Source organism: Anguilla anguilla, chromosome 12, assembly GCF_013347855.1.
Source record: "Anguilla anguilla isolate fAngAng1 chromosome 12, fAngAng1.pri, whole genome shotgun sequence".
Taxonomy (NCBI): Eukaryota; Metazoa; Chordata; class Actinopteri; order Anguilliformes; family Anguillidae; genus Anguilla; species Anguilla anguilla.
This window is the reverse complement of record NC_049212.1, coordinates 10,545,601-10,566,656: the sequence shown is the minus strand read 5'-3', so window position 1 is coordinate 10,566,656 and position 21,056 is coordinate 10,545,601. Positions and strand designations below refer to the sequence as shown.

Below are 21,056 nucleotides of genomic sequence, written 5' to 3'. Positions count from 1 at the left end.
ATCGCTGATTTAATTTATCCAGATGGGAGAGAGTGTAATGTTGCAAGGGGCTCGATGGAATGGGAACATGTGGGAGGTTCTTGGTCATCTTTTATTTCCCCCAGAAGCGTAGTTATTTCCATGGCTGGGTGTTTATCACGGAAGTGCAAATGCCACGGATTCCATTTTTTGTTTATTTATTTATTTATTTTTTGACAGTGCCCTGAATTTTGCTGTGAGCTCTGTTTGCTCTGTTTCTAACAACGTTCTGTTGAAGGCAAAAAACATGCTCTTTCCGTGATGGACAAACAGGATGCACCAGCCTTTCAATGCATAGCTACTTGTGGCAACTGCCCACTGATTTGTTTGATACTTCAAGCGCTTGTTACTGTTGCTACAGCTGCACATGTTATTTCAATCATTTCCCACATGAAATCTATGGGTTAATTTCATGAATTATTGTTTTCAAATAGGCTGTGATTTCTCTTTTTTATTTCAGTTTTCTGAAATTTTTAACAACTTTGCCATGACTGCTCCATGACTTCAGTTAATATTTTCCATGTCAAACACCCAGGCTTTATTGTTTGGCTGCAAAAAATAATTAATAATAATAATTAATATTAATAATCTGTATCATTGAATTCTTGCTCAGGAAGTTGAAATAATGTGATTCTTATAGCAAAGATTCTCTCAGTGCATTTTCATCTTGCTTTAGCCTTGATTTACGCCTGCTATTTAGAGGCAGATAAATTCCATGCAAAAATCGACTCATTAATTATGCCGACTTTTGTAAATTTTGACTTATAATATCTCACCGATTATTACCTCCCTTGACTCTCCCTTTAATGCATATGCATATGCATTAAAGCAGTGGTGTCAAACTCGTTGCCATGGAGGGCCGTGTGTATGCAGGTTTTCATTCCAACCAATTAATGCTGCCTTAATTGAGTCCAATTACTCATTCAGCCATATGCGTTTAACTGCATTGAAGCACAGAATATAAGAAAATTTTTATTTAGACAATGCGGGTCACCATAGACGTCGGGTCACCATTGTGCACAAACCTGCATCCCTAATTCAGCAAATAATTTAACTAATTATATAATCAAGATCTGAGGCTGGAATGAAAACCTACATACACACGGCCCTCCATGGCAACGAGTTTGACACCACTGCATTAAAGGGTGAGGCGCACGTTGCAATGACTCGTGTGGATCACACGCATCCTGGGCTTGCAGCCTTGTGCGCCTCTGTGATGCCTAAGATGCATGTTTCTGGGGGAAGACTGCGTAAACACAACAGTGCTAGTTCAGTGCCAGCGAGTCAGAATAGTTGGCAGTTAAGCTGTCAGCTTGTTTCTCTTTAGCATTGAGAAGCTTAATGCTCCTAGGCGCTAATGAGTCTGCTGTTCTGCTGGTCTTAGTTCTGGGCCTCGGGTACAGGCGGCCCAATGACATCAGCGCACATGCCCAGTTCACTGTGTGTGGAGTCACTTACAGTATGATCCTCCTTACAAGACTGAGAGTGAACTTCTCTGTCAAAGAAGTGATATATGAGGAATGTTGTTCCTCCTATTTTACCTGCCAGTTTAATTATTTTATTGAGTTTATTTGTGTTCTGAATTGAGAGAACTCCACCCCATGCCTGAATGCTGAAGGATAGGATACTGTGAATAAATTAATGTGTTAAAGAACTAAACCAGGAGAATGTTAGACTGGACTGTATTGAACGCAGAGGAAAAATCTGCAAATAGAATTTCAGCGTATGATTTTGGCACTTGTAGGTAAGTGTATAGTATGTAGGACTGTTACTGTCACATCCTCATCTCTTTTAACCCGATAGGCAAACTTTTTAGTTGTTCCATTTGCATACACTTGGCTTCTTGCAGTAGATGTTTCAACATGATGCACTCATCCGGCGATTTAAGGGAGTCTAATGCGTTGAATGACACCTGCCTAATCAAATATTTAGCCTTGAAAAACGGCAACATAAATGGCTATTCTAAGGTACTTAAGGAACTTTCAGTTACAAAGAAGCATGAGTTTTTTATCGCAGATTCGCCTGGTCTCTCGATGGAGTCGATTGCTGCATTGTTTTTGACTGAACTGAAATGAGGGTGTGGTGCTTGCTTTTTACCCTCGTGGAACCAGCTACGCCCATGCTACAGCTGCATCCTCTTGTGTAGGATACTGCACCTATTTGATTTGGACCCGTTTCATTCGGCTCCTGCTATTGGCAGAGCCCCATCACAGCAACCTTTGACCTTTAATCCTAGCAGCCTGAAACGCACGGTGACGTGTCAATGCTGGAACATCGTTACCTCATACTGGATGATCAGTTAAAGTCACTTCACTTTGCAGACTCCATTTAAGAGTTTACAGTTTACAAGAAAGTCATGTCATTTGTACAAGTGTGTCCTCCCATTTTCTAATTTAATTTATGTTTTCTATTAAAGTTCTAAGTGTGTATTTAATCTTAGTAATGTAAATATCCTAAATGGAGGCATGCAGTATTAGTGTGCCAGTCTACAATCTACTCAAGGAGCGCATTACCCCAAAGGCAGAAGTCATAGTAGCACCTGGGACATTAGCCAGGAAAGGCGTGGGTAGAGTAACTAAGGAGTTTGGGAGCGTCGCGGTCAACAAACAAGGGCATTGGCATTCGGGGCATTAGCTGGCTGAAACCTGATTGTGCTGATTCTGCCCTGGCTGGCTTTCAGAGGGAAATGCATTTATAATCGCAGAGCCTGAAACAGCTAAACTATATGATTATGCTTTATGCACCTACAGTGCCATGAAAAAGTGTTTGCTCCCTTCCTGATTTCCTTTATTGTTGCATATTTGCCACACTGAATGGTTTCAGATCTTTGGACAAAGTGTAATATTGGACAGAGGGAATCTGAGTAAACACAAAACACATTTTTAAAATTAATTTCATTTATTTAATTTAAAAAAAGTAATCAAACACCCATATCACCCATGTAAAAAAGTAATTTCCCCTTGTACTTAATGCAACCAAAGGCCTCCTGTAATTTGATATCAGTATTTAACATTTCTAGGAAATTTAGCCCACTCTTCTTTACAAATCTGCTTTAATTCATGCAAATTGGTAGCTTTTTGAGCATGAGCTGCTTGTCCTGCCACAGCATCTCTATTGGGTTCAAGTCAGGACTTTGACTAGGCAAAAACTTTAATTTTGTTTCTGCCATGCACATGTGGACTTGCTTTTGTGTTTTGGATCATTGTCTTACAGCATAATCCAATTACGTTTCAGCTTGCAGACACATGACCCGACGTGCTCCTTGAGAATTTTCTGGTACAGAGCAGAATTCATGGTTCCTTCAATAATGCTAGTCATCCAGGTCCTGAGGCAGCAAAGCATCCACACACAATCACACTACCACCACCACGTTTGACTGTTGGTATGATGTTCTTACTGTGAAATGCTGTATTTGCCTTACACCAGATATAATGGGACCTGTGTCCCATTATGCCCAGTCTCTCTCTCATTGTCCAGTCATCAACACTGACCTCAGCTGAGGCTGAAGAGGGCTGTGGATCTTTGGATGTTGTTCGCGGATCTTTTGTGACTTCCTGGATTAGTTGTCACTGTGCCCTTGGAGAAATTTTGTCAGCCCGCCCACTCCAGGGAAAATTCACCACTGTTCCAAGTGTTCTCCATTTCAAGATAATGGCTTTCACTGTGGTTCAGTGGAGTCCCAAAGCCTTAGAAATGGCTTTGTAACTCTTTGCAGACATATATTTCAACAACTTTCTTTCTCATCTCTTCTGGAATTTCCTTTGATCATGGCAAAGTGCTCCTAGAAACTTTGTGGTGGCTACTTCACTCTGATTGTTAGGTTCAATGTGAGTGAGATTTAGATTCAACAAGGTTGCCTGCAATCAAGCCTGGCTGTGTTAAATCAGCTTAACCTAATTATCAATTAAATTAGCTTAATTGGTTGATTGAGTAACTTTTTCATATGGATGTTTGATAACTTTTTAATTAAATAAATAAGAATACATTTAAAAAATGTGTTTTGTGTTTACTTAGATATCCTTTGTCTGTTTCTTTTTGTTAAGTCATTCAGTGGGATAAATATGCAACAATAGAGGAAATCAGGAAGGGGCAAATATCTATTCACAGCTCTGTATATGAACCCTTAGTTCCAGTTGGTGCAATTGATACGCATATGCTTTAGTAAGTGGCAGAGATGGTAGGCTTCTCTTTTTTAAAAATGACCAGTGTAAATTACATTTATTTATGAGTGGAAACTCCCTTCTAGAAGATCGCTATATGGGACAAGCTACACTAACTTCTCTTTTTTCCGTTTTCGTGGAACTTGTAGATGATTAATTTGCGGGCAAGATTTCAGTTCACGTTGACTCAACAATTCGTGGCAGAGGAAGAATTGTGCGCAAAGTAATGAACACCGTGTCTCGTCTTGCATTATTAAAGACCGCGAGCGTGTTCAACATGTCCCACGAGAGCCGAAGAAAGAAAGCGGGCTGCCGCTGTGACCAAACCACTTCAGCAGCGAATAACTTTTATGTTCGCTCGCCGCGATTTACGAGACTAGCAGTCGCCTTTAACCTTCCCCTGACTGGTCAAGGAGAATACTGCTACAGTTTCAGTTTCACAGCAATATGCGTCACATGATTGTAAAACCTCACTCGGTTAATTTTATTTAAACTGAAATTCTCTTGTTGATAGGCTATTGGTAGGATGTCCTGTAGTTACTGAAGTATTTTATCGACCAATGCTTATTCCCAAACTTAAAACATAGAACATAAGTGCCTACATTAGTATTCAGATATTAACTAGCAATTTTGTTGCAATACTGAATTGTCCTAGCAATATGCCATGTATTGCTGAACACAGTATAATTACTAGAAATTGCCTAAAAGAAAAAAAAAAAACGAACATTTCCATAGTTGTCCTAAAAGCATAAACACAGCATGCGCTGGGTTCATGTTGAATGAACTGGACCTATAGAGTGAGTTTCAGGATGTTTATTGCAAGCCAATAGGCAATATTTTAGTAATAGGATAAAAAAGAATAGTTGCTGAATTTGAGAAGTGTATGGTTTGTTGTGCAAGCAGCTGGAAGATGACATAGTTGGTGACTGGGGATTGGACAGCTCAAGGGAGGAGTTTTTGGCATGGAGTCTTTAGCAGGATGAACTGCTGCCCATCAAGAATAAATCTTGTATTTTTATATTGGAGAAACATCGGAGGGGGAGGAGACGAGGGGGAGAACTGATGCAGGGGCCGTGGTAGATGAACACGCATCACTCTCTGGTTTGCAGTAGCAGGAGGGAGCAGTGAAGGAAGAGTGTCACACTCCTCTGTGCAAAAGTCCAAGCGTTTGCAGACATTTTCTTATGTTCTTTAAAAATTTTGGCCTTGCCACCAAACTTTCGGCACCACCCTTCTGGACCACCAAATTTGCCAACTGCCTAATTAAAACAGGAAGGAGTGAATTTTTTTTCCTTTTTGCCTCCTGCCCATATCTTAACTTCCTAAAGTTCAGAGATGGTTTGAGGATGACAGAAGGCCACCAAAGACAAAACTAGCTTGACAGTTCCTCCCATTTGGCACCAGATGGAGACAAAAATCTTCGTACCGTATACTGTACACTGCCAAGGAAATTGACAAATATGGTAATGCAGCTGTATAAAGATGACTCCAGAGTGATCGCTGCTTGCTGTGGTCTGTCCTGCATGCAGCATTCCAAAAAAATCAAGCCCGTCTGGCCTGCACAACAAACCGCTTATTGTGTAAAACCTTGCTTGATGCCGTCTAGATCTGATGCGCGTTTTAAACCTTTCCTGTTTAGCCATAAGCTTTGGCTTTGTCTGGGAACGGAGGAAACCTTCTCTCGCCCTCCTCCGTGTGTTTGTCAAAGTTTCCCTTGGAAAAAAGGACACACCAGAGAGAGGAATGTGTTGGCCAGTGATTGGCCCGTCTTCCGTTCTTGTTATTTTTTCTCTCTTAAGATAAAGCACCTCTGTGGGGGGTGGGGGCCGTGCAGTAGGTCCAGCAGTACCCCCCCCCCCCCCCCCACACCCCCACACCCCCCACCCCAACTTCCACCCCTTTGCTTTTAATTACTTTTATTTCTTAAAGGATTTATTTCTCGGTGGGTTTCTAGAAGAACTGTCTGCTGCTGATTAGAGTGGGAAGCTTAAAGGAAGCACGCGGACGAGCGCTGGCAGAGAAATGAGACAGAGAGAGAGCCAGGAGCGCCGGGAATATTCAGCAGATTCCAGCGTGCCTGCGAGACGCGGTGCTGAGGTAGAGCTCGCGTGTGTGCGTGTGTGTGTGTGCGCGTGTGTCAGAGGGAGCCCCGCGCTGTTGTCTGGGGTGCACTTATTATGGTTCATTACATTCCTGGGTTGATTTTTATAGTGCTTCCTGACAGAGACGGATGTCCTGCAATATCCTCCCCTTCTCAGCCCAAGAGTGATGTGCTTGGTGGCGTGATCCGAAGGTGCTGCTAGTCAGGTTTGTGAGTGTGAGAGTGTGTGTGTGTGTGTGTGTGAGTGAGCGTAAGCGTAAGCGTGAGTGTGAGCTCCCCTCCACCCCCCCACCTCCTCCAATGTGAGCCCCAGCTCAGCTCCACACCTTGCCTGGAGTCATTGACTCTCGCTGGGGGGGCCACCCTGGGGCTAACACACTGGGGGGCCTCATGCGTGATTGGCTGATCCCTCCCTCCTTCCCTCCTTCCTTTCCTCCCTCCCTGGGACTTCTGAGAAATCCTTCAGCCTTCAGTTGCTTTACTTTTTCTCTTTCTGCCAGCACACCCCCTCTTTACAATTTTTAACTGCAGTTGTAATTTTGAAAAAAAGAAAAAAACATGATGAAGCCTCTCTGAGGGAGAGATATAACAAAGATGTAAAATAAGTAAAAAAATTTTTTTTTAAAAGAAATGAAAAACAACTAGAGCAAAATCTGTTTAAATTTGAAGCAGTCTCAACCGAAGAGGTATATCAGGCCCAAAATAGCATTGGGCCTCATTCACAAAAATTCTTCTTGCTTTTGTTCTTAATAAAATTTCCTATTTAAAAACCAGCATGGGATTCATGAAACATGTGCGGGGGCTTGATTTTGTGCGCATCCCAGGTGTATGCATGAGGATGAATGTCAGCTGTTGGTAAATTGAATGTCTGTGCCTGTTCATGTTGATTTGCATAAGACAACACCCCTCGGAATCCCGTACACCGTAAGGCATGACAACTTCAGGGTCACGTGCAAACATCAGCCACTCATCGCTCTCCGCAAACACGTCTGCGCCGTCCCTAAAGACATGCTCTCGCCCAAAGTCAAATAATCCAGAAGCAATAAATGCACCCTTGCTAAATGTTTGGCTACGCACCTGTTGGTCTTATGATTATCAATCATCATTAATCACTTTTATCAATAAACAAAATGAATTGCATGCGTTCCCATCAAGGTTATTATTGTAAACTAAAAGACGAAAACTGTTTGAAAAAATATTATTGTATAATGAAATAAAAATAAAAATGAGATGAGAGAAAAAATAAAAACTAAACTATTGAGATAGTTTAGTTAATATACTGTATTTAAAATCAACAGCCTGTTATTTAATTGTCATATAATATTCATATAATAGCTATTGATAAACATTTTGTTGTTATTATGAGGTCTGTAACTACTTAAAATGATTTGGAATGAGTAATAAAGCATTCTAAATAGAAACATCTAACGTGTATGCCTTCACGCCTGGTTCCCAGCATCCATATATTTTTCTTATCAAAGAACATATTCAGATAAGATAAAAAAAATTATGAATGGTGAAATGTTCGCAGAAACGTTTGTAGGCACAGTTTAGGATCAAATCTGTTTTTTATGCATGTTTCGTAAATGAGGCCCAATGACTGCAAAAACTCTGCTGGTCCTGACAGTTAAGATCCTTGCCTTTTAAGACAGCTGCAGGTTTTATATAGCTGAGCCCACTACCTATTTCTTTTTAATCTGAGCCTTACCTTCAACTCCATTCCCACATTATGGAAATCTTCTGTTCCATTACTTAAGAGTCGTGGCCCCTCAGATGTTAATAGTTATCTGTCTGGGCCAAAGTATCAGTGGATCACAGTCAGGCTTTAGGTCATTACAGCAGTCATGCTGGCAGCCAATGACATCATTGATAAGAAGCTGCACTGTGCAGCATTGGTTGTTGAACTTTTGACTGTATGGATCTTGCATAACTTTTATGAAGGATAAATGGCATTGGCCTTAGTGATGATGCAGTAGACTGGTTCAAAAATAATCTGTCAGATAGAACACAATGTGTTCATGAGTCTGAGTCTGAATGAGTCTAAATTTTTAGAGATCACTACAGGTGTTCCCGAAGGCTACATTTTAGGACCTGTATTTTTTTCTAAGCTGTTAGTGATCTCCAAGTTGCTTTTCAAACTCTTGAAGTATGTTATGTGGGATTTTTGTAGATTCTGTGTTTGTAAACCCCACTCACACCTTCTTAGTCGTCAACCCCACCCACAGCTCCGTTGAGGACACCCCCACAAGTACTACAAGCAAAACATCCAGTGAAGAGATGAGGTGGTCAGAGATATTTAAAATAGCATTTTTAGCAACATGAATGAGTCCATATAGATGGTAACAGTAATTATGCAGTGTTATAATCATCTTTGCAATGAGTGCACCCCTGAGTGCATGGAAACATTGTACGGTAGCAACTCTGTAGTGCCGGTGCAGCTATTTAATATTTTTCTTCATTTGGTTTTTAGCTATTCTAGGCCCTGTTGGATAACTGCACTGAGTAAAACTCAGAAATGTCCCAACTCTGGAACATGGACTGAAAAAGAGCTGTTCTGTGTTTTGCCCCAGGCAGTTATCCAGCTAACCCGGTAATCCAGCTTCCTGTTTAGTTAGAATTGACATGTAAACATGGAATCGTGTGTGGAATAAGTAACATTAGACGGCCATAGGTCTATCATAGCTAGCTAATGTACTTCTAAAGTGAATGACCTTTTCATGAAGTTATGCGTAGCTTTTTAAAAAGTTGTTAGGGGCTTTGTTAGTGAAGTTGACACGTACTGTAACAGGTCAGGGCTCTGTGCAGGCCAGTCAAGTTCTTCCACACCATCCTCACCAAAACCATTTCTGTATGGTCCTCGCTGTGTGCCCATGAGCGCTGTCATGCTGGAACAGGAAAGGGCCTTCCCCAAACTGCATAGAAGCATAGAATTGTCGAAAACGTGCTTCTATGCTGTACATTAAGATTTGCTTTCACTTTCACTAAGGGGCCTAGCCCAAACCATAAAAAACAGCCTCAGACCAAGGGGTGTCAGGGATACTTTTGGTCATATAGTGCACATATTGAAAACTTTGTGGGGGGGGGGGGGGGGAACTCTAATTGGGTTTTTATTTTCATTTGAAGAAAAAATAAAAAGAATTTAGTCCAATCTGCATTCCTGTCTGTAACAGACTATGGTGATATCCTGTGCATGCTCTCTCCTCTTTGATAGGCAAGATTGATTCCATTAATCATCCATCTTTGCACTTTATTTTTTAATCTCATACTCATCATTGTACTGTTTATGAGTCATGTGATTCTACCTCATTGGAGCTGCTTTGGGATGCTTCTTATGTAGGCCTGCCTTTGTATCTACAAAGCTATTCTTGGCAAGCTTCCTCTTTATCACTGTGTCATGCTTTCGTGTTCTAACTGCTGCCACATGAGGGGGTGGGGAGGTCTAAGACAATTTCTAATTTTTTAACGAATAACTCAAGGGTTAAAGTTGGCTAAGTCAAAGTGTCCCAAGTCCCTGGCAGTGACATCGATACCAGCGTTTGACATGTCTTGTTTGGAAAACGACAGCAGGGATAGTCAGAGTGTAGGCGCTGCCAGGTTTTTCTAAAGAAAGTGAAGTAGGAACGGGCGTGGCAGAAGAACATGGGAAAGAACGTCTGATGAGTCAGCAAATAACCCTCGGGGGCAGTCTTCAAGGAGGAGGGAAACAGAACAACGTGAGAATAGACGTTTAATCTTTCGTATTAAACATTCTGTTACATACTGCGTGATAATGCTGATGTCCGCATACAAAAGTCGCTGCTCAAAGTGTTGGACAGTTTGTCTGAAGGAACTCCGTTGCAGACATGAAGCTGATTGTCGTATCAGGGTTTCAGAAATGGCACGGCTGCCGAGAAAGCAAAGATGACAGACAGCTGTTTATTATTGCCTTTGTTTTCCTTACAAATATTACACGCATGTGGTTTTTCTGCCAGCAGAAAAGTTTTAGCACAAGGGCTCAGGGTGTAAATGTTTAATTTACCAGTGTTTATTTGTATTGGATTTTAAAACTGGCTTCAGATAGCAAAGTGTCATGTCACGAGTTGCATATGCTGCATTGTTAAGTATGGGCTGACCAATCCTCAAATTATATTTCGTAAAAGAAGTAAAAGATCCATTCTGTTGCCCTGTTGAATATAAAAGCCTGTGTAATATACAGAATTTGTTTTTTTTTCTAGTAATATCCAAAATCATCTTTTTACTTTCTTTCCAGGTGTTAAGTCAGTTATTGGACATACAGCAGCCTTCGGACAGCCAAAACTTGAGACCACATTTGAACAAACAACTGTTCTTGTTCAGTGAAACTTAAGATAATCCAGAGGGGAAAAACTCACTTCACTTTGTCACAGCTAGCCCAGGGTGCAATATCCTTTTCCTCAGAGAGCACAAGGAGGTCTGCTGTGGCACAGTTCACTGCAGCCTCTGACAAATATATGACCTGGACCCTCAGTTTTTGGAAGCAGTGGCCCCATTCAACATTGGTTAAAAAAAGCTAAGCCTCACAGCCTCTCTGTCTCTCACACACACACATACACAAACACACACACACATACATACACAAACACACACACACGCACGCATGCAGTGTACACGGAAACACACAGGCACACACATGCGCACGCGCGTGGACACACACACACACACACAGTATACACAGAAACACACGCTTGAATGGACCATCAGTAACATGACTGTGCTCTAGGAGAGCAGAGGGGAGCAGCAGATTGCACACAGTAAAGCCACTGTCGTGGAAATTGTTGGCTATGAAGCCGTACATATAAAAACCTCTCACCATATCCACCTTTTACAACGTTACAAAGGAATTCCAAATCAACCAGGGGACCCGAAGCGATTTTAACTACGTAAAAATGTCCTATCTGGTCCAAAACAGGCCTGTCTGCCCCCTACACCACAGCCACATGTGATTATAACGGTGTCTGCATTATTCTTGCAACACACTCCATAACCACATGGAAGCTGCAGTGTGTTAACTACTGGTCATTCTCAGATGGGAAAACAAATAAAAACATATTTAGTCCTTCACCTACATGTGGCTTATTCTGCTACGCTTACATTACCATTGTTTTTTTTTTTTCTTGTACAGACCAGTAACCCAATCATTTGTGAAGGAACACTTGCAATATTAACACAGTCCTAAGGCTGGAGAAAGGGTGCAGTGGTTAGCGCTACAAACGGGTATAGGTATGCTAAATGAACGCAAGCAAGCGACTCATACACCGAGTGCTCTTGATATGCCGTGCTTACAGTCGATGCAACTGTAACAAAAATGTTCTGGAAATGCCACAGATTCTTGGTGTTTAGTGCATTATTCACAACTCCCGCTCTTAAACTTGCTTCAGTGGAAATACGCATTTCACTTAAAAAAAGGTTCTGTTATTCTATTTTGGAAGGATTGGTTACATTGATCAAAAAAAAAAAGTTTTTGTGTGTGCACACTGCTCTCCATTGTAGCAAACAAGTTTGATGAACTTGTCAATAAATTAATACTGTTACAGTTCTGGGCTTAATAAACAAACATCAACGTGCGTGTTTCACATTAAGAAAAATTGTGTGCAACCGTGATTGCTTGACATTCAATATTTATGACGTGGGATCCCCTTCCTCCAGAGCGCCCATAATGTGTATTGGATGATTTGTTTTCTGGGTTCAGTGAAACCGTAACTCTGAGCAACACCAGGGAGGTGTGTTGGCCTAAGGGAATATGTGCAAAGATACATTTTTTTTTGTCTTTGTGGAATTACGCATAAACGTTACATCACACAAGGTAATGCTCAAGTTTTGCAGGAATGGAACAAAAAAAAAATAAGTTACTTTCTTCAGCGTAAGAGCGATTTGGGGGAAGAAAAAAGGCACAGATCTGGGTCCCTCTCGTTAGCGCGACCCCCCCCCCCCCCCCCCGTCGACCTCACAAGACGACGGCGGCGGGGGCGGCCACGTTGCAGGTGAGCACCTGGTCGCTCTTGGCCTGGCCGAGCTGCCTGTGGAACTGGCCCTGCCGCTGGGTCTTCCAGCAGTGCACGTCGGCCCCCAGCGTGACGCTCCTCAGGCTGGGCAGGTGGCTCAGGATGCTCTCGGGCAGGGAGGCCACGCCCGAGCGCGACAGGTTGAGCTCCTGCAGGGCGCCCAGCCCGCCGAAGACCTCCGGGTCCAGCTCCGTCAGGCGCGGGGCGCCCGACAGGTCCAGGACCTGCAGGTTCGGGAGGCCCCGGAAAGCCCCGGGCCGGACGGCGCGCAGCTCCTCCAGGCCGGCGAGCGACAGGTGCGTCAGCTCCCCCAGCCCGGCGAAGGCGCCCTCCCCGAACTCGGCGACGGGGTTGGCGTCCAGGTTGAGGTACCGGAGGCCCGTGCCCCTCAGGGCGTCCGGCACGGCGCTCAGCCGGTTCCCCGCCAGCGTCAGGCTCTGGAGCTCGGGCGCCCCGCCCCCGGCCCCCCGCGTCACGGCCGTCAGCTGGTTGCCGGACGCGTCCACGCTGAGCGGGCGGCCCCCCTGGCCCTTGGCGGAGAAGACGGCGAGCCGGAGCTCGGCCAGCCGGTTCCCGCTCAGGTCCACCTCGGTCAGCGGCAGGCCGGAGAAGCAGCCGTCCCGCAGGCTCTCCAGCGCGTTGTTGCTCAGGTCCAGCGTCTCCAGGTAGCGCAGCCGCGAGAAGGCGTCAGCGTCCGCCGCGCCGATCAGGTTGTAGCTGAGGTCCAGGCTGACCAGCGTGGTGTAGCCGGGGCCTGAGAGCAGGGCGGCGGACAGGGAGCGGATGGCGTTGGACGAGAGGTCCAGGTGGGCGGTGTCCAGCGGGATGGGGACGGGGCGGGCCGCCTCCCCCAGGCCCAGCCCGGAGCAGTCCACCCTGGTCAGGCTGAAGCTGTCGAACAGGCCAAAGCTCTCCACCTCGCAGCGGCAGCCCGGGTGGCAGTTCCGCAAGGCCCCGCCCACCTGCGCCAGCAGCAGCAGGGACACGCCCATCCACAGGAGGGTCACCATGGCGCCCTGGCGGGGACAAGGGCAAAGCTACAGCGTTAGTGCCCTCAATTCCATAATCAGAGCTGCACCGTACAATTCCAACCAACTAACGACAGCAACACCAACAGACATTCATGCAGATGTACAAATGTACGTAATTCAGAGCAGTATGTAGAGCTGGTACTCTGCTCTCGGTGTAAAAGCGACCCTACATCAGTGACTAACACAAGTTCCTCGGATACACCAAGACTACTAAAGGTCTGCATTATATAACAAGCAATAAGACGGTGAACTGAATACACAGCAGGCACACCCACCAATCCCAAGCACGGTTGAGAACAAGTTCAGCTGGCTTAAAATTCTCCGAAACATAGTCTGGTATATGACTTGTTTACAACTAATGTTCCGCGAAATTTATAGTTGGAGCAGGTTTTGCAAACTGTTTTGGAGTCTGAATGCAACTGTCGAAATTGTCATGAACCCCATTTATAAAGTTCAAAGCAGGAATTATCAACACTTAAAAATTCTGCAACTCTGGACCAATAGAACACAGTATTTATTTCCTGCGTTTTGGCTCTTTTTGTGTATAAAAAATGCAGCACCTCAGACGTGTCGGACAGAACCTGGAATGGTAATGTCTTAGACACGTATTACTCAGTGAGACCCGATCGTGATGCGTGAACCCAGCCTCTCAAAGCACGGCAGTCGGACGCCTGGGCGGAACGCTGCCGGGGCGGAGGGTTCCGGTTGGAGCGTTCGGAGCGGGATACTCAGCCGTGAATCAGTCGGCGAGGCTGATGTAACGCTCTCTGGGAGGGCAGAGGGCGAGGAAATGCCACGCTCACACCGGATACTCCCCGCGGGTTCCAGCCGGTTCTGAAACTCTGCGCCCTCACTTTAAAACGCGATCGCAGCGCGTTGCCATAGCGCCAGCACAAACACACGGGTGGAGGGTGTATTTTCCCCCGTTTGTTTAGTTAAAACAAAAGAAAAACAGATGTTCTGCAGATTTAGTTAGTTCTCGTTGCTGCTTCATGAACATCTACGTGATCCTGTTTAATTCTCTCTCTCGCTCTCTCTCTGACTGTAGTATAGCCTGAATTATTCATGATTGCTCCGTGCATCTTGATCTTTTTTTAATTCTTCTCTTTCTTTCATTATTTCATTTGTGCCGTGCAGTGGACATCCTTACTCTGGTACCTTTTAAAACATTTCTTTGTTTCAGTTGGGTCCAGGGGACTCAAGGCACGGTGTAAAAAAGGCCGTCGTTGCTGAAGCCCGTCGTTTGCTGTCCCGCCCGTTCCCCCGTTCGGTTCTGCCCTGCGCAGGTACTGGGGTCAGCACTCTGCTTTTCAGCACGTCCAGCAGAGAGGACATCTGACCCCAGGGCACTCGGCCAGCTCCCCAGACTGATCCACGATCAGTTTTATACGTCTGCGTGTCCTCGAATGACCTCGGGCAGAATGAACCATGGCGTGCTTGTACCTGCCCGGAGGTAAGTGCAGCATCGGGGGGGGGGGGGGGGGGGGGGGGGGGGGTGTGAAGCTCACAAACGGCACCTCCACACCCTTCAATTCTCCACGTGGCAGGGACAGTTTTTTTTATTTTTATAGACTTGTTAGATCTGTAACTGAATTTCACTCTTCTCTGTAAGTCATGCACACAGACTCTTCCCACAATGCTTCTGAGCCCTATTTTCCCATCATGACTCCCCAGGAAGTTTAACCAAATTCTGTTGATCAAAGTACACCCCACTGCTTTCTTTACAGTTTTCCCCCTATGTTTCAACACACGTAAACTGTGGTGCAGTCTTCATGGCTAAATGGGAAAAATGCAGAAATTCCCAAAATAAAAAGATTAATAGAAAACAAATGAAACCCCACAATATTTATGCGAACACAGTACACACACTGAACTGTTACTGCACACTGCAGTGCTGTTACTGCACACACTGCACTGTTACCGCATATACTGGAAATGTAAAAAGCAGCTTTCCGACTGCAGTCAATTAACCTCTCTCTCTCCCCCCCCCCTCACCCTCTCTCTCACTTGCTCTCTCCCCCCTCTCTTTCTCACTCTCTCTCTCCCTGTCTCCATCAAAAGCATGACCATGCGCTTTTCTTTTACGCTTACTAACAGCTTGCTTTTAAACCTCCTATGACACTTTTTGACCTGGCAGAAAAAAACAGTCTGTACAGAATACGTGAAAAAAGGACAGAAAGCCTTAACAAAACTCATTTTTAGGCTGATACTTTAGAGCAGTTTTGGACAGTGTGGGCACAAGGGACTATGTTCAAAATCGATGCTTTACTGGTGGTCAAAGTCTGCCTCCTTCCTGACCTGTTCTGCAATCCCATCGGAGAAGTCTCTCACATACTGTTAATCATGCACTGCCGTGTACATAAGCCATTAACTTATGTAGCAACAAGTTGCATAATATAAAAACCAGCTAAAAAAGTTTTTCTGGACTTTGTAGCAAATTCCATGTATTAATTCCACGTCAGGTTCACAGAACACTTCAATCTAACATAAAAGGTTTTATGAAACAAGCAGTGTGGTCTCCTGTAGAGGTGGGGCCTTGTTTGTCATTTTATAATCACAAATACAGCTAATTTTGTAGTTTTGACTGAAATGCATCAAATGCCATTGAAAGAACACTAGTAAATGCTCTGTTCTAATTCCATACATTTAATTTCTTTCTCATTGACTGATTTCAAATGGTAAATCGTTCGAGGCAGAGAGTCACTGCATCTTGCTTTGTGTCTGTTTCAGAGAATGGCATAATTTCTGCTGTGGTCTTGTCAGATGACCGGCCAGGCAATGATTCTTCCATAAAATTTTGTTTTTCTCCAAATCAAAGAATACTTTCATCAGACAAACTACGTCCTGCATTCTGTTTGCGGTCGTTACACCTTTTTAATGCCTTGGTTGGCATTCATGACCGAAGCAGCTTCTGGAGTTTTGGGATCCGTGGGCTTTACTTCAGCAGGAGAAATGGGGGGCGTTGGTTCTGTTACTAAAGTACAAAAAGAACCTCGTCTTCACCTCTGCTTTTTGACCAGTGAGTTCCACCATCATCTTACCGTATCTTCATCACTTTTGGACCTCTGTCCTCAGACGCTGACCTCTCACCTGTGTTATAAGGGGTCATAAACCCAACAGGTGTTCCCACACAATCACTCTCCTTGACACCTTGGTCGGCTCTTAGATGTTTTGACCCTTTGCTTTAATTGGCTGGTATTACACCTAGTCGTCAAAGAAACACACCATTACACCTTTTGCAACTGTCGCTATTTTTAACACCACTTTTCTTCCGCTCAGACTGTTGTTACTGTGCAATTTCCACCATTCCTCCCCCTCCAACAACCAGCACTTCTCCTGCCTTTCCGAAATGGCTTTATGCTGGACTTAGTCCTCGTACAAAAATCTGAATAATGCAACTTTTCTTAGGACTGGTGTTCACCACGGCCTACTCCTTGGACCTCTCATTTTCAGATTTGCCAGGTCCTTCATTTATCCTCACATTTTTGTTTGTTACGGACAGTGATGGTACTACATATTTTACAGCTACTGTTTCTTTGTGACCGGTCTATGTAAGCAGCAATCCCCTGGGGCCAAAGTGCTTCCCATCGGAGACGGGCTCTTGGCCCTTTGATCATTGAGAAGGAAAAAAGTAGAATTCAGATGCATAAAACTTGGGACCAAGACTGCACCTCCCACTCGCGACAGAACATTTCACAAAGGAATCTAGTTTGTTTATACACATTCTCTGTTCAATGTGTTTGGCCTGTAATGGAATACGCATTCCAGTAGTTGAAGAGGGCTTTTTGACATGCTTCCTTTGGGACTGTTATGTTGCATAATAAATTAAAAAGTTTGTGCAATACTTCAGTTGCTATATCATAAATATTTCATAATGTGACAAGTCTGCACTAGGAATGTAAATATACTACATAAAGACAAGTGCGCAGATAACAAACGACCGATAAATTCAATTCCATTGGGCAACTTGGAAATAATAGGTAAATAAATGTCCAGTTAGTTAAAGTTAGTTAACTAATTTCTAGGAATCATATTTTAAAGACTCCTACCATCTGCCATGGGCATCTGTAACGGTGCCCAATTGTCACAACCTGTAATCAATTAACCCTGCATACAGCGTGCGCTAAACCAATCTGGCAGATTGAATGTGTGCTGTTTGGAGTGGTTGGTTTAATGTGGTTATGGCAAATGCAGATTTGGTAAACCGGGGGGAATTACTGGAATTGTGTTGTGTTGAAAACTCAACTTTTTAAAAAACTTGGAATCAACCTCAGAACACATAAAAATGTTAATGCGTTTATTTTTATTTTTTTTGCTCTGCATAATTCTAGAGCGAAACTAGAATTTCCAGGTCTCACAGCAAACTGATTTGATGCAGAATTGCGTGGCTGACCCCAGGGCATACACACCCTACAAGCCAAACCTCTTTTCCAAAATTCAGCAGTGAAACAAATCTCTGCATGGGGAAATATTTAATTTCCCACCAAGCTTTGTATGGTGACCATATCAATGCTAATCTGTCTGATTTCTGTTACTTCACATTGCAGAGCAATGATTCTTACTGTTCTAGTGTCTTGCATTATTCATATCAAGACCGTAGGTTAAACGAGCACCGTGAGAGGTTGACAACCTCTATAGTTTATGATTAAGCCAAACAGGGGTGAAGGTGAGAGAGCCGCGCGGGTTAGACTTGTATAAAGTGATTAAAATAAAAAAATTTAAAAAATAATTTTCGACATAATTTATAAACTGCTGTGCGATTATTACATGTGGTGAACCGCAGTTTAGCCCTTTCAACCAAATTTGTAATCTTGTGAAATAAACTGCCATCATGTTTTGGCTGGAGCATTGCCACCGTATGCAGTCAAACTCAGTTTCCAGCAAAGCAGCAAGCAACAAATTAACAGATAGCAGTGCTACTCCCGCTGAACTGGGCTAATCTCTAATTTAAGTGGAAACATTCAATAAAACGAGTCACACTGTTTATTATTATTATTATTATTATTATTATTATTATTATTATTATTATTACGGAGAATACATGACATTAGGGCACATCATCGTCAACTTCGTCATGCCCTTATGCTTACTCTTTTACATGATACATGAACTACAAAAATCTGCAACAACTCACCAGACTGTGCGATTCTAAAACGTCAGTTCCTCAGTCCGAGAAATGGCTGAAGTCGCCTTGCTCCGAAATTGGTCTGCAAGCTCCATAATTAAAAACCCACAGAGAATTTTATGACGGCGGGCAACACACAGACGCGTAGTGCAGGATTACGGGTACCTCGCGCAGATCGCGAACGACGTCGCAGGGTAGAACTGCACGTGAAGGCCAAAACCCTATAACTGAGACGAGACGCTGTTTAAGTCTGCCTGACCCAAGGCGAGTCGGAGTTTGGAGGCGGGCAATAGGACTCCCCGGTGCCGCAACAGATCAAATTTCTTGCAGCCGTGGCAGTCTCTATGCCTCGCTGCTGTTCCGCACTCACGCACGCAGGCGGGATACTTCACACCAAGCATCCACTCAGTCTCCTTCTCCAGCGAAGCATGACACTCTCATACTTTAAAGTCGCATCTGAATTTTGTCTCCCGTGGAAGAGTAAAAAAATCTCGTGAAGTTTGCTCTCGCCGGGGCAATGCGACTTCGTTCACCACGAAAGTGTTCACCCAAGCGCCGAAACATTTGCGTTATGTGAAATGATTTTGTCAGCTTCCCCATGAATAAGTAAAAACATACATTCTCCTTACCAGCTGTGATTATTTCCCACACAAACTAACAACATAACTTTATATGCTGTCATAGGTTATAACTATTTTTCTTACTTTCTTCACAAGCTTACCTTGAAAGATGAACGGCAGTGCGCTGAAAGTTCGCTTGCTCGTCCAAAATTTTAGTTTTACTTTATCAAGAGGCTACTGTATTTGCGCTGTCCGCTCCAACGTTGGTCCTTCTCATGTTTGTACTCTCGCTCCGTCATACATTTGTAGAGCATAACCTCTTGCCTGCAGAACAACACTGAAAAAAAGAATATCGCCAGACGCCAGTCCCCTTTGTACACATTTCGTGCACACGATTCCGACACGATGGCTCTCCGCACCCTTTGACGTCTTGTTTGATATTCTCCAAACGCGCGCACACACACACACGAGCAATGCGCACTCTAGTGGCAAGACTGTTGCGGGGACCGGCTGGAAACGACCCAAAAACAAATCAAGCCTACTTACAGTATATTTGCTTGAATTAAAGTCATATTAAACAGTGAAAAGGGCTGCGTTCAGTAGACATATTTAACTTTCTCCCATTAATCTGTTGTTATAAGTATTTTAATAAGGGCCTTGAAATTAAAGTGATTGTAAAGGTACATATATGAATAGCTTGAGGCTATATTGTATGGGGGTTATTATGGTATGTCTTAAGCATCAGCAACAGTACGTTATGGTGTCATTTTTTTCAGTTTTGTTAGAATGATACAATTCAGAAGAAATTGGTGGCATTTAAAAAAAAAAAGTTGGCCACACAGGCACGATCAGTGCGAACACCCACTTGCGCAGGGACCATTTCGCAAAAATTGACATCTTAAAAAATTATAACCAGACTTTGGCTAGGCCAAATTCCTGTAACTTGTTGCTGGGGCTGTTGCCGGGTTGAGCCAGTTCAGGCTCCTCTTCTGGCGCATAGTCTACATATACGGCCGTATTTACCCGATTGCACTCAACCGTGCAACCGTGAGGCCCTGAGTCTCTCATTCTCGACAGATAGATGCAGCCACGCTAGCCACGTGTTTAATGCTATGTAAAAGTTGTGTAAGTCGCGAAATACCTGTTATGTAATCTAATGTAATGTAATGTGTGTTTGTTTAATTGTGCGTGGTACGTGTTTGGAAGAGTTGTGGACCACGCCCATCAGATTTTATGTCTGACTTGAAATGTTTGTCATTCCAGTTATTGAAATAGATATTTGAATAGATATTTGGTGGGTGTGTAGCAGATACATCCCTCTGTCATAATATATGGTAATTTTAACTATTTCCAGGCCCTTCACAGACATTTTAAAGATAAACTGTGAATAAAAAAGTTACTAATTGATAGACAGGACATATGCTCTGACTGACAGTACCGATAAACATGTTGAAATATACCTCACTTTTCTGACAACAGTATTTAGTCAGTTTATATGTGTGCACTGAAGAACACAATCATTTATTGTTCGAAGTTATTTGGAAAGCTCAACCTTTGGTAGTTCCTCACATGTACTGTGGCACTTTTATTTCACTAGAGCCCTTAGATCAGGGACCTCCAACTCAGGGTGTGCACAACAAGGGCCGATCCATTTCAGGATTTTGTGCCAACTTCTCTTCTTAATGATTCAATTAGCTCAATCATATCTTGATCTGAAAATTGCATAAGCAACAGCTACCACTGCACACTGCAAGCGTATCCTAAAGAGTTCACTGTGCTCAAGTCCAGGAGTTAACCAACCTAGTTTTACAGAGCTGTCAAAAAACTAAAACTAAGGTAGTTGGTTGGAACAAAAACCAGAATGCGCACCGGCCCCCCAGGACCGGAGTCGTGCACCCCTGTCTTAGAGGGTTTCTGTGTCTGCTGGGTTTTGGTGGGTTCCTGCACTTAACTGTTTAATTGAAGTCACTGATTGGCTAGTCTGCACACCTTGTTTCCAGTCCTAAAATGGCTGCTGATGGAAAGGAAATACTAAAAAGTG

At 43.7% G+C, this 21,056-nt stretch overlaps 1 protein-coding gene across 2 annotated transcripts; it reads right to left on the bottom strand.

Moving 5' to 3' along the window:
• Positions 1–11,364: 11,364 nt before the first annotated feature.
• tsku (tsukushi small leucine rich proteoglycan homolog (Xenopus laevis)) lies at positions 11,365–19,447 on the bottom strand. Of its 2 annotated transcripts, none has more exons than XM_035386258.1 (2): positions 19,177–19,447; positions 11,365–13,315 (listed from the first exon to the last, which is right to left on the bottom strand). In XM_035386258.1, the coding sequence occupies exon 2, from the start codon at positions 13,307–13,309 to the stop codon at positions 12,242–12,244; it is 1,068 nt and encodes a 355-aa protein (XP_035242149.1). In that variant the 5' UTR covers positions 13,310–13,315; positions 19,177–19,447; the 3' UTR covers positions 11,365–12,241. The 2 variants fall into 2 exon arrangements, with proteins under 2 accessions (XP_035242149.1, XP_035242150.1); XM_035386259.1 differs by lacking the exon at positions 19,177–19,447 and adding an exon at positions 18,465–18,775.
• Between the last annotated feature and the right edge of the window lie 1,609 nt (positions 19,448–21,056).

What these genes read in the sequence shown, in the direction of transcription:
- tsku (XM_035386258.1), bottom strand. Translation starts at nt 13,309, where the DNA reads ATGGTGACCCTCCTGTGGATGGGCGTGTCCCTGCTGCTGCTGGCGCAG.